The sequence below is a fragment of the Euprymna scolopes genome, chromosome 35, assembly GCF_053919585.1.
Source record: "Euprymna scolopes isolate OS-2025 chromosome 35, ASM5391958v1, whole genome shotgun sequence".
Classification (NCBI taxonomy): domain Eukaryota; kingdom Metazoa; phylum Mollusca; class Cephalopoda; order Sepiida; family Sepiolidae; genus Euprymna; species Euprymna scolopes.
Window position 1 is genome coordinate 31,182,781 of NC_136516.1, and position 14,168 is coordinate 31,196,948.

General features: G+C 34.5%; 1 protein-coding gene across 2 annotated transcripts in view; it reads left to right on the plus strand.

Moving 5' to 3' along the window:
- Positions 1-7,662, plus strand: part of LOC145259791 (fructose-1,6-bisphosphatase isozyme 2-like) — a 57,093-nt gene extending 49,431 nt beyond the window's left edge. For both annotated transcript variants that reach the window (XM_080117554.1, XM_080117555.1), the window contains exons 5-7: positions 192-329; positions 5,577-5,693; positions 7,415-7,662. In XM_080117554.1, coding sequence (XP_079973680.1) covers positions 192-329; positions 5,577-5,693; positions 7,415-7,597 — 438 coding nt within the window. In that variant the 3' untranslated portion in view covers positions 7,598-7,662. The remainder of the gene's footprint in view (positions 1-191; positions 330-5,576; positions 5,694-7,414) is intronic.
- Positions 7,663-14,168: the final 6,506 nt, after the last annotated feature.

The following is a 14,168-nucleotide window of genomic DNA, read 5'->3' on the forward strand; positions in this document are numbered from 1 at the left end:
TTCTGGGGTCACCTGTCTCAAATTTTTCCATTCAAACAACGGCTCTCGATACCATGACAATTTGCAGCACGCTTAACATCCAACACAGATAATTTATCTTTCACGGAGGTTATTTGCTACCAAGCGCTTTATTATTATAGCCTTGTACCAGACTAACTCTAACATTTTTTTTCTTTTTTTTGTCATTTCAGTCAATCGGAGAGTTCATCCTCACAGAAAAGGATATGAGAATCAAGCCACGAGGGAAAATTTATTCGTTGAACGAAGGTTACGAACAATATTGGGATGAGCCTACAAAAGCTTATGTGAAAAGCAAAAAATTCCCAGAGGTAAAAACTTGAAATCTTAACAAATTTCTTTGCTTGTTTGTTTGTAGGTATGTATTTGTTGGGGGAAGATTACTTGAAACAAATGTGAAACTAGTTTTTAATTTTTATTCTTCCCAATCATAATATACATGAATAATTTCAAATGAAATAATTTAAAAAAAAAAAAAAAAAAAAAAAAAGATCAGGAAAAACAAATTATGCACAAGAAGAAATGATTACAAATGAAATATTTATGGGTTTCATTTAGATTTAACGAACATCTCCAGAGAAAAATGAAATTTAAATTTAGAGAATAACGGCGAGATGCATACACAAGATGCACAACGCAACGTTTTTTGCTATGTGTGTAACTATTTGAAAAAATTATGCAGTGCATAGGACCGGCATTAAAAATTATGCGGTGCATATGACCGGCATTAAAAATTATGCGGTGCATATGACCGGCATTAAAAATTATGCGGTGCATATGACCGCCGTTAAAATGGAAAAAGGGGAGGAAAAAGGAAAAGGAATAAAAGGATAACGGAATAAACGCCGTTAAAATGGAAAAAGGGGAGGAAAAAGGAAAAGGAATAAAAGGATAAAGGTAACAATTTTATGACTGAAATCATTATTATGAGATTGTAGGCGCTAAGTCGATTTCGGTAAACGTTGATATCTTACTGGATGAAATGCAGTAAAAAAAAATGGAATAGTACTTTAACTGGGATCAGAGTTTGTTATGCATTTTTTGAGTGCGATTTTTGCCAGATGAAAGAAATAAGATCCGCATGTATTTAGCCATACACCAAATTATTTCTGACAAAGGGGGAAGAATAGCTGTTTGGAACTGTAAAAATATAAAAATTGTTGAAGCCATATCCGGTCCAGTTATAGTACGAGAAGTTGTGACCAAGATGAAAAAGTAAGGCTGCAGGATTTCTGGTGTTGTTGCAGAAATGTTTAAGATTGAGGCTAAATGGGCCATTGAGAGGATCAGACTTGACAAATCCGATCATAAAATAAGACGTCACTTAATATGATTGTGAATTGTTACAAGGGTGATGGGGAAGCACTTTATAGAAATAACTAGCATGCCCCCTGGCATTACCCGGTCGTAAAATCCATTTAAATATATTTTAATTTATGAAGATTTCATATTTATTATTAAAGAGCCAATTCTCTATTGATTATTATATTGTACCCAATATACAAGTTGTTTTTTCAAAAGTTAACAAAAAAAAAATGACTTAGGTGCCATCAGCTAGAATCGAAACAAAAACACTTAGTTCTCTATCCGTATCGGCTACCATCTAATCTAACGACACCTGCATATCAAAACTTGACAAATTAACACAGTTAAATGTATAAATGTGTAGTTAAATTAACACAGTTAAATGTATAAATGTGTAGTTAAATTAACACAGTTAAATGTATAAATGTGTAGTTAAATTAACACAGTTAAATGTATAAATGTGTAGTTAAATTAACACAGTTAAATGTATAAATGTGTAGTTAAATTAACACAGTTAAATGTATAAATGTGTAGTTAAATTAACACAGTTAAATGTATAAATGTGTAGTTAAATGCGCATGTGTAGAGCATTTTGACTCTTTATCAACTATTTTTCCAGCTCCAAAAAAACTAATTGATTTTATTCCACAGGTCCGATTACCCCATATATCAAATTCAAAATCTTTAGACAAACAAATTGACAGAGTAGTTTGGTAGAGATCGTTCCACATACAGACAAGTTCACTTTCATAATATGTATAGATTACAAAGGCTCAAAGTTGATGGATCAGCTCTTGAAAGTGACTGAGACAATAACCGAGCAACAAATATAAAGTCGGAAAAGCATAGATGAAATGTAGTTTGGTTTCATGCCTGGGAAAATTACGACTGGTGCTATATTTATCCTGAGACAAATGCAAGAGAAGTACCTTGTGTGATAAATCTTTTGATAGGCCAGTCAAAATGCTTTCACTGGCCAAACCGGCCCGCGGGATATAGGTTGGTGACCCTTGATCTAGAGAAAGCTTTTGACAGTGTCAAGAGAGATTTTATTAGGAGCTAACGAGTGGTTAGTTAAGGTTGTTCCCAATTACCAACATGTAAAAATTTAAATGTAATGTGAACAAACGTCTTGCTGCACAACTATCCACTTAAAATCTCCTCTATAACTCTGGCCCTAATCATAGGAGTCCTTATGTCTCGGTGGCAATATGCCTTGTTTAAGGTGAATAAAAGTTAAATAATAAAAATAAAAAAAACTATTTCGCTTTTATGAACTTTGAGAAAGACTTCATCAATGCCAAGGGACATAATCTGATGGTTTTTTTTGTACAAATTAGTGGCAAACATTTGGTTAATGAAGGTTGTTCATGTACAGATCATACTTCAAAGTCATGTTAGAATTAGCAGCACGTGTTGTTACAGGTTTGATGTCAAAATGAGATTACATCAGAGTTCTGGATCGAGTCCGTTGCTTTTTATTTGTGTCTTACTTCAAGTCCAGGGAGTTTTGTATGGGGAGTTTTGTATGGGGAGTTTTGTATGGGGAGTTTTGTATGGGGAGTTTTGTATGGGCTGTTTTGTATGGGCTGTTTTGTATGGGCTGTTTTGTATGGGATGTTTTGAAGAAATGCTTTATGCTAATGATTTAGTATTTGCTTGTCAAATGATGGATCACCTACTTATTAAATTAAAAAGTTGGAGGAATGCAATGGAAAGAAAAGATTTCACCATCATAGTCATCAGTCTTGAGCCTCTGGACAAGCAAAGGCCATCCACAATAGTCCACAATAGTCCACAATAGTCCACCAGTGTCCAAAGTCCTGGGCGATTCACTTCAGCTCCCCCCCCCTCCCCCCCAGGAGTAGCTGGTCTGCTTGGTATCTGCTTCCAGGTCTCTTCTGGTGTTCTTTGATTGGCCTCGTTCCATCTTCCCCTAAGGGTTTCAGGTCAGAGCCTGGCGTGTGATGTTTGTTGGTTGTTTCTGCAGGGTGTGCTCGATCCATCGCCATCTTCTTCTAATCTCTTCTTTGCAGTTGCCTTGGAGGTAAAATGTATATTGGAATTTCTTAGCTAGCTGTCAGCTGTTTTTTCAGTTATAAGAGAAACAATTGGTTCATGGTGATTCCTATTCCGTATTTATAGGCAGTCATTTAGGTGAGGCTTAAAGCATTGCATCTATTTAGCAAATAGCCCTAGTAACACAGCTAAGATAACTGCATATTTCAGTCACAAATATAGTGAAAGTTAAACATAAGCTATATTCCGTGGTTTGGTTTAGGATACTAGTGCAGAGAGTGATCCAGACGTAAATAACGTTACTATTCAAAAAGCCACTCTCAACACGGGGAGGGGAGGGTGCCCTGCACCTACTCCACACTTCAACCATAAAATTCAATAAAAGAACATATCATAAAAATTTAAATAAACTTGGAAATACGCTTAAAAAAAAAAAAAAAAATTCCCTTCTGGGTTCCTGTTTCCCCGACTGTACTGACATGCAGAAGTTCAAGTGTAATGTAAACGGACATCTTGCTGTTCAACTCCCTACATAGTATCCCTGAAAATTATGTCCCAGATAGTATCCCCTTACATCAAAGTGGCACTGTGCCTTGTTTGGGGTGAAAATGCGATTAAAATAAATTTAAAAAAAATAAAATAATGGATAAGAACTCATTAAAAATATTTTAAAAAATGCGAAAAAAGATGAGATCAGGAGAAAGTGATAAGACAAACTAACAAGATAGGTAGAAGGAAACAGGAGGAAAGAAACATGAAAGAAACAATAAGACCAGAAATGTAAAAGACACAACGAAAAAAAAAATACTTCAAAGTTAAAAACAAGTGAAACAATGGGAGATCTACTTCAGGTGCATCTTGTCGAACTTGTCTTCTTGATGGAGGTCTTACATTTGTTCAGAACCATGTTTGTTATTATTCTTCAAAAACTTATGAGAGCCAAGCGTTTGATTGAACACTTTCGGGTCAATGGATTATGCATTGTCTTTTTGCAGTGGTTTCAGAATAACGATTTCTTTCGAAGCAGTTGAAATGGTTTCTGTGGACAATAGTGGCGGCATATTCAAGGGTTTATCATAGCAGGCCATTTAATCTCTGTTGGAATATATTGTATGAAGATTTCGATATCAACAGTTAATCACGTAAATGCGATGACATGCTTTTTGAAAATTGATTTTGGAGATATTAATGTGTTCCGATCAGCCCTCGAACATCAAAATTTTTCTTTTTGAAATGACTGTCAGAACTAAATTTTAACTGTCCACTTGGAGCTATGTTAAGTTTAGTCTGTGGAGTACACTGTATCAGTCAAGATGTCGTGCCATGAATGATGCAAAATATTAAGGTTCCTATCTTCTTTTCCAGTCGAAAAGAGTCTCTTATGATTTTACTTTCAGCTTTCTGTTAGATTGACCTATATCATGACTATGGCTAGGACAACAGCATATTCTTTTCATTATTTTGACTCTCGAGTGTGTATCCGTTGATATCTTATGTTTTTAGATAGTGATGTGGTTCTCGATTAATTAACTTTGTCTAACTGTGTCAGATATATACTCAAGAGTCAAAACAATAAGAATATTCTCTTGTCATAGCGCTAATAATGACTGGTAAGGTAAATAAAGGAATTTACTTGTTGGGGGGGGTGTTAATAGCAAAATGAAACTAGAAATAAACAAAAATTTCATAGCACAGACAGATTAAAATTTGTCATTATTTTATCTTCTGGCAAAATTTGAGGCCTAAAATGGTCTGGCACTGCAAATAAATGTGATGGTTTATCATTGGATAATTTTTTCAAATTATCACATGAAAAATCTGAATCCCATATTCTTAAAAAAAAACAAAACTCCATGTTTTAATTTTCTGACTTGCCTTTATTTTAGTTGTCATTAATTTGAAAATTTTTTTTTTTTTTTGTAAATGTGAAGAAATAAATTGGATGAAAACGATTCTATGGAGATCAAAAATATTAAATGATGTAACAATTTTATGACTGAAATCATTATTATGAGATTGTAGGCGCTAAGTCGATTTCGGTAAACGTTTCTCCATTGTAATTTTCCTAACTGTTCTGTTTAAATCCAGGGGTAGATAACTCATGCTTAAAAGTCCCATTTAACAAGGGAGATAACTCTAGGGTAAAAGGGTTATTTCCCTTTTAAACCTTTTTTCTAGATGGCATTTGTTATCCTAACAATATTTTTTCTTCTCTTCCCCGTCCCCCCTGTCAGAATGGAAAACCATATGGTGCCCGTTACATTGGTTCAATGGTTGCAGACGTCCATCGAACAATTTGCTATGGAGGAATATTCATGTACCCTGCCACGACACAATCTCCAAAAGGAAAGGTAAGACAAACAAATGCTTATTTTTCTCTTTCAACTAAAAGCCGTTGCTATTAAGTATTGGAGTTGAACAGTTTGTTGTGTAGACTGTAGTTTTCTGTGCATATCAATGAGGTTTCGTCTTTTATTAAAGACTAGCATGGGTACCCGGAGTTGCTCGGGTGGAGAGAGATGGTCTACCAAGGCGATTGAGGAGCCAACCCCCAGTCCTTAATAAAAACAAAACTTTTCTTCAATCAAGATAGCAGCAAGTACCCATGTGAGCGCAAAAAAAAAAAAAAAAATGCAGTAGACAGATCAAAAATTGGTATCATTAGAAAGATCGATCTCTTAGATGACAAATTTCTAAAAATTCGCCAAAAAGATTCATTCTGTGCTGGTCAACTGAGCCTTTTTTTTTTTTTTTTTTTTTTTTAGGTCAGTTTTTGCGTCGACATATTTGTAAGTCATCATACGCCTAGCGATTTCAATATACATTAAAAAAAACTTTGAGGTCATGGGCCTTCGAAATAAAGTCGCCATGGACAAGACGGCTAACGTGTTTGCTTTTTTTTCACCTCCTTTTTCTCTTTTGCGTTACAGGTTCGAGCCTGGCTAATTCAGTTAATTTTTTTTTTTTTTTTTTTTTTTTTTTTTTTTTTTTTTTTGCTACTATTTTCATTGAAACATTGCATTTATTTATTTTATTTTTATTTATTTTATCTATTTTTTTAAAAAAATTTTTTATTTTTAAAAAAAAAATTTTATTTTAAAAAATTTTTTTAGGGGTTGGTTGCTCAATAGCCTTACTATACCACCCTCTACCTGGGAAACACTGGGTACCCATGCTAGTCTTTTATAAAGAGTTAATCTCGATCTTGCCCCTTCATGAATGAATTCCTTTTTCTCCAATACCTTAAGTTTCCTCGTTTTTCCATGCATGAGTTATTCGTCGAGTTAATAGAAAATCAAGCCCAATGTACAATCTAACAATATGGAAAAACAGAAATTCGTGAATGTGTGGCAGTGAGACTTACGTAATGGTTTTGTTTAAAATTTTTTATTTATTTTGTTTGTTTGTGTGTAACGGCCACGTTACAACTGGGCAATCCCACAATACATACCAATGACCACACACACATGGAAAGTGACTGCCAGGTAACAAAAATCCAACTTTATGTATATCATTTCAAGTTCAAAATAACAATCAGCTTCAAAATGGACTTATTTTCAAGTAAAAAAAATAATCAACTTCAAAATTAGACTTAATATAACACAAATAAATTTAATATTTATTTTTTATTTTTTTACTTCAAACGGATACAAAAACTTTTAAAGAAATTTAAAATTTAATATCGAAGTTAATTACAGAAGGAAGGAATCTCTGTATACCAGTCTAAGAGGAAATATTAATAGGCTCTGAGATCAACTTCCAACTTGCTGAGACGCAATTCTTTAGTTTAAAAAAAAAAAAAAAAAAATCAATTTGAATTTGATTGATCCATTTTGAAGTTGATTAATTTTTTCACTTGAAAATAAGTCGATTTTGAAGTTGATTAGCATTTTGAACTTGAAATCGTACACAGAAAACTTTGAGTTACTTCTTGTTCATATACTGTCGATAACGCACAAGTGCGCATGTATGTGCTTCTTATCGTTGTAGTGTATTGTTTGTTGCGAAAAATTCAAAGGAAGTAAATAAAAATAAAATGGCTACTTTTTTTATTTTTTTTATTTCTTTTCAGCTCCGTCTGTTGTACGAGTGCAACCCTATGGCCTTTGTTGTCGAACAAGCCGGCGGTATGGCTACCAACGGTCACATGCGAATTCTGGATATTGTACCAACGTCGATTCATCAAAGGACACCAATCTTTCTCGGATCCAAAGAAGATGTCCAAGAAATCATCGATCTCTACAAAAAACAATAAACCTAGGAACACAACATTTATGCAATTTAAATTTTTCCAGCATTAAAGAAAAAAATTTAAAAATATTTTTCAGTTTTTTTTTTTTTTTTTATACAAGATTTGATGATTTCAAAGACCTAAAATAACTTCTAAAAAAATTGAATAAATTAATATTTAAAAAAATAAATTTTTTTTTTTTTTTTTTATACACAAGCTGAGGAAAAAGGGGACAGTTTTAATGATGCAAATGTTTTTCTTCAGATTATGTATGCAAATAAACCAAATCTGATGTTTGTCTATAAATTTTGATTCTAGCAAGAAATGATGGCGCTTCCATATTATACAAACAAAATATTGAATTTAAAGTAAAACAAATAGTACCTACATAATTGTCAGGTCACAAATAGTAACATATCCAAAAATTACAGAAAACGATAAGGTATAAAAAAAGATTAATTAAAAACTGTTTTTGATGAAGTTTATATGGGGAACAAATTTTGTCTGACATTTTGAATTATGTTCGTTACGTGACGTAAGCAACTGAACTGAATTATCTCCCCCTTGTCAATTTTTTTTTTTGTTTTATTTTTTGTTTTAGTAAGCGTAACATAGGGACATTGATTTCTTTCACAAATTTCTTTATATTATTTTTGTTTGTATAACATAGAAGCGCCGAGATGACTTTCTCTCTGCCAATTTACCGTTATCCGACAAAGTAAACATTGTTTTCGGGACACTTGTTATACTAGCAAGGAGACCCGATGTTGCCCGACATTGAATGAAGATCAACAAATGTTTTGCACCATACTTTTATTGTCAGAATTTTTGAAATTAGCCATTTTTATTTTTTTTTTATTTTTTTATTTTTTTTTTTTGATCAAATGAATTGATTGCCTGCTCTAGTCGGAAACCCATCACTGTGCACCAGAAGGAAACTGCACATGCCTTCCCACAAAGACTGAGTATATTGTAGTCTACATTGCACTGTAGAGAACCTTCAGATTTTTATAAAATTACTAGCCTGAGTGCCCGGCGTTGCCCGGGTGTTTGGAGGTGTGTGTTGAGCAAAAAAAAAAGAAAAAAAAAGTTGTAGTAGGCTGGCAGGCTCGAACCCATACCACGAAGGAGGAAAAGAATGTGAAAAGAAAAAAAAAAAGTGACGTCTTTGCCGTTGCGTCTACTGGCAAAGCCAGAAGTGGCGAAAGTTTAAATTAAGGCTAGTCGATCGAGAAGAGGGGATGACTTTCAAAAATATTGGTGAAAAAAAGCGACCCCCCCCCCCCTCTTTGTAGAAAATTGCCCAGTTGAGGGTGAAGGAATTAATGTTTTTAGCCAATTTTTTGATATCATCAAAACTCATGAAAATCCGTTACCTTTGTTGAAAGTTTTAGGCAGACATACAAACATACATACATTTAAACAGACAGGTGACATTTATATTACAGACTAGCGGGGGTACCCGGCGTTGCCCGAGTGTTTGTTTCCGGGACGGGGGGTTTAAAAAATGTTATGGTAGGTAAGTAGGAAGGATCAAACCCGGAGTCATGAGTAAAAGTAGGAAAATAAAGTGTGAAAAAAAAACAAAAAAACATCTGCAACGTTAACAGTTCGGCCACCAAGAAAAGTCCATTCCAGTTGTTTAGGAAAAAAAAACAAAAAAAAACGACTATGGTAGGTCGGCGCGAACGTGAAAATATGTGCATTGTCCAGCACGCTAACCACTACGCCACAGAGCACTGCAGCTTAGTTTAGTGATTTTAAATAACTTCACATGAAAGAACTACGAAGCCAAACCGGTATTCTCTTCTCAACTGTTCCTTGTGAACGATCCCCCAAACGGTGTTAAGTGGTGGCAAGGGGAGGAGGAATTTATTAGAGAGAAAATATTTTACCACTTCCATTGATCTTTACCGATTTTGGCCGTGACTTCTCAGCAGAAAAAGTATAGAAATCTAAGATTATCGAGGAATTTGAGAAATAATAAGCCTATAACACACCTCAGATATTGTTCTGCTGTTTGTGCATATTATATTTGCACGAAATATCTTGATTTTTAATCCTATTAAGGTCAAAATCCCACGGGAAAAAATGAGTTCATTTTATTTATATAGAGAAGAGATAATTGCTCGAATTAAAGTTTAAAAATTCCAAAGTCAAGTATCATGGTTCAGTTGTGCCCTAAACAGAAACATTCAATTCAAATGCACCTCTGTCTTATCAAAGAACTTGCTGTTGATTTTTTATATGCTAGGCCCTTCTGTTTGTGCGGTGATAAAACTTCTAAAATTCACTTGTGATGTTAGGCTGTATAAGGGTGTTCACTTTGCTCAAACTTGGATGTTCCTTCTTTAATTGGATTTTTCGATTAATGATTTTCGATACTTACCAGAGGCATTCCAATACAAAACCATCTAAGAACATTCTGACAGTGTGTGAAATTTCATAAAAATTAGCCCAATTGTTTTGGAATCACACAAAATGCTTTTTCGATATGTAAGAGATTAGAGATAAAGTAATTTAAATTTTTTTTTTTTTTTTTTTTTTTTTTCCAAGAAGTCGCCACTCATCCGAAGACCACTCTAGAATAATGGTTAATGAATGTAATGTGATAGTGTAGTAGTTGTTAATGGTGTAATTTGGGTAGAATTTGGTTTTTATTATGGAGACAGCTCCACAAAAATTTGTTTACATTGGACTTGTAGGCTACCATGTTGTAATCGGCTGAGAAGCAGGCCAGTGGAACAGTTCCAAAGGTGGGTAGTTCTAGGACAGAAACTGTTGATGGAATATGTATTTAGATAAAGGGAGGGAAATTGTTTTTTTTTTTTTTTTTTTTTTTTTTTTTTTTTTTTTGTGAAAGTTTTGCAAGGAGGGACCATAGATTTGAGCTCAGACGAGCACTTACCATGAAAATAATAGAGCAGAGACATGCTCGCAACGTCTCTTCTGTGGGAAAGGTTTTGAAGACAGTTTTGAACTATCAAGACAAAATTGGATATGCTGAGTAACTCCAAGCCAGATATGGCAACGGTAGGATCTACTTGGCTCTTATACAGATAGAGGATTGCACTGGAGCAGTGAAATGATCCAACCATCTTTCCAGCGAGCTTGGCAACAGATTTGATGTATATGTTCCATTTCAGAATAAGAGTGAAGGTCCATTGCAGAAACTTGTCAAAACATGGCACTTCTTTAAGATGAGAACAATTTGTTTCAATTGGGGTCATAGCGATTATAAAAAGAGAGAATCTTGGTTATTGCCGGCCTTTCATATGCATGTGGTGATAATGCTTGTGATATCTGTCCAGTGAGAGTTGAGGACATGTGCTGCATGGCATGACAATCATTTCTTTATCCTAAATAAATATATCAAGAAGGACAGAAAATGAAGATAGAGATGAGGAGATAGAAGTTTTAATATGGAGATGTTCCACACATTATGTCTAAAACTAAATAGAAATTACGAATATATATTCGTTTGGTCACATTAAACCAATGGATAAGATTTCTTAGATTATGGTTAACAGAAAGCCATGATGGAGAAAGTAATAAGGACGGATTTGAGAGAAAGAGGGATAAAGACCTGGTCAAAGAGAAGTTTGTTTGAAAGTCAATTTCCAAAAATTGTCAAACATATGCCAGCAGATAAAATGGACATTAAAGCGATAATCTATATATATATATATATATAAATATATAAAAGCGAAAATGTATGTATGTATGTATATTCGCTTTTTCTGTATGTCAACAAAAGGCTTTTTTCAGAGAAGTGGTCGCTCGCTTAACAACTTTTTAAAACTTTTGATATCACATAGAAATCGTAATATCTCACAGTTAACAACGAAGCTCGCCTGTCTATTTAATTTGCTTGATTTCGGGAAGATAAATATTCAATATTTGTCGCTCGCGGCATGTGAGTTAGTCTTTTTCCTATAACATCTTGGGGGTGGGGAAAAAAAAAAGTGTTCAGCAGTAAATGAATACTATCCCGCAGTTGACCTCATTAACTCATTAAAACGGGCACCTGCTAAATCCAACTAATTAAATAAATTCAAACGTGTTTCTGTTAGCATCTCGCGGTGGGGCAATGGTTAACGTCACACTTTTTTTTTTTTTCACACTTTAATTTACAACTTTGCCTCAATCCTCATACTTACTTTTTTTTTTTACCCCCCCCCCCCCAAAAAAAACACCCGGGCAACGCCGGGTTCCCCTCGCTAGTCTATAATATAAATCTCACCCATCTGTTTAAATGTATGTATGTATGTCTGCATAAAACTTTTGGCAGAGGCAACAAATTTTCACGAGAAATTAAATTAAATTGGCTAAAAACATTAATTCCTTCACTCTCAACTGAGCACATTTGTACAAGGAGGGGGTCGCCTTTTTCGTCAATATTTTCGAAAGTCATCCCTTCTTTTCAATTGACTAGCTTTAATTTAAACCTTCGCTACTTCCGGTTTGGTGATGAATAAATGGCAAAATTTTTTTTTTTTTTTTTTTTTTGCTCAACACACCTTCAAACACCCGGGCAATGCCAGGCACTCAGGCTAGTGATGAAATAAAATAAAATAACCAGAATGTAATTTATTTATTTATAAATTAATTCTTAATTTTAGTCAGAGATTATTTTTGAATGTCGAAAACTTGTTAAATATCAAACGTTATTTTTACTTTTATTTTTTCACTAGCAGTTCCGCCCTGCTTTGCTCGAGCCCTATGTACTATTCATAACTTTACGTGCATATATATATATATATATATATATATATTAAAAAGTGTGAATATGTACGGTGATGCCTTTCTATATAATAGTCTTCCTTAACTACCATAGAGAAAAGTTGGTAGAGATTGCAGACGTCAATTTTATTTTTAACTTTGACCCCAATTTTGAACCCTTAGCATTTATTATTTTGGGCTCAAATAGAATTATAAAGTTAGATCTATGTCCAAGTAATCTATATCTAAAATTTCAAGTGTTTAGACCCAAAATTGGCGGAAGAGTTTGGTAGAGTTCTCAAAGGCCAAATCGTTGAACTTTGACCCCTTAACAGCAAAATTTCTGGTTGAAAACTGATTAAAAAGATTTTCCCAAATCTCAGTACCCCTTATGCCAAATTTCCAGTCTGTAGACCGAAAATTGACAGAGTAGTTTGGTAGGAAAATGTACACACACAGACACTTTCACTTTTATAGATATATAGATTAGCACAAACGCTGACCAATTTTTTTTTTCAATGAAAAATATTATTTCTGTCAGTAGAAAGCTAATTCAATGAAAAATTGATTGTAAAATGAAAACCATATTCTTGAATAATTATTGGACACTTTTCATGAAACTTAAATTCAAATCAAGGAAAAAAAAACCCCTTTATTTTAAGGCAAGTTTCATGAATCAATATTTTTGAATACAGAGTAGAACAGTAAATTTGTCACCTTAAAGAAACACTACAACTTTATTTTAAAACTTTTATTGAAAAGCATAAATTCAGGTAACTTGATTATGTTGTACAGCTGACATCTATTCAATGTAGCCGCCTTTAGCTTCAATTCAGGCCCAGAACTGGGAGCATGCGTTTTCCACAAGTGCTGGCAGTGATCAAGCTGGCTTTAGTGTTATAAGAGGTCATAATGGTGATTCTCTTTGACATATGACCAAACAAAATAGTCCAGTGGATTCAGGTCGGGGGAAGAGAGGAGCCAGCAAGAGAAGGGTGCAAGTCATAGCACTCCTTCTAAGGCCAAATTTGGATCTCTTTGGGTTTGTGAGTAAGTGCCGAGTCCTGCTGCCACACCCAGAGTCTGCCAGCAGCCACCCACATTCTTCAGCACATCCAGGTGTTGACTTTCAAATCAACTTTTCACACTCTGCAACCAACAACTAACAATTAAACATCTACTGACGGTATGTAGAAAACACCAACACACTCGGAAGAAATGTTTTGAAACAACAAACATTAGAAAAGTCTTCCAAGAAGTGGAGCCCCAACAAATCAAACTATTTAAAAGAAACAAATGTATAAACTCCTATAAAGTAAACAAGTAAAATTCAGTTTAGAAAAACAAATCTCTTAAAACTAAAACAATTTTTCGGAAAACCTAAAGCATCTTGGGATAGATACATTGAGAGCATTGCCAAGACTGCTGCAAGGAAGGTTGGCTCCCTCTACCGTGCTAGAAAACTACTTACGCCTGACAGTATCCTATACCTCTATAAGGCAACCATTCGCCCATGTATGGAGTACTGTTGTCACATCTGGGCTGGTGCATCTGCTTCTTGTCTCTTGCTCCTGGACAGGGTTCAAAAGAGAGTCGCCAACCTGATAGGTCCTGAACTGTCATCTAGGCTTCAGCCTCTGTCCCATCGATGAGATGTTGCATCCCTCTGCCTGTTCTACAAATACTTCAATGGTGAATGCTCTGACGAACTGCAAACACTTGTACCTCCCCGACGTAACTACCCCCGACAAACCCAACAAGCTACTAAGTCTCATCCCTTTACAGTAGAGATCCCTAGGTTCAAGAAAGCCTTTTACTCCAATAGTTTCTTCCCCAGAACTGCGGGTCTTTGGAACTCCCTTCCGGGATTCTG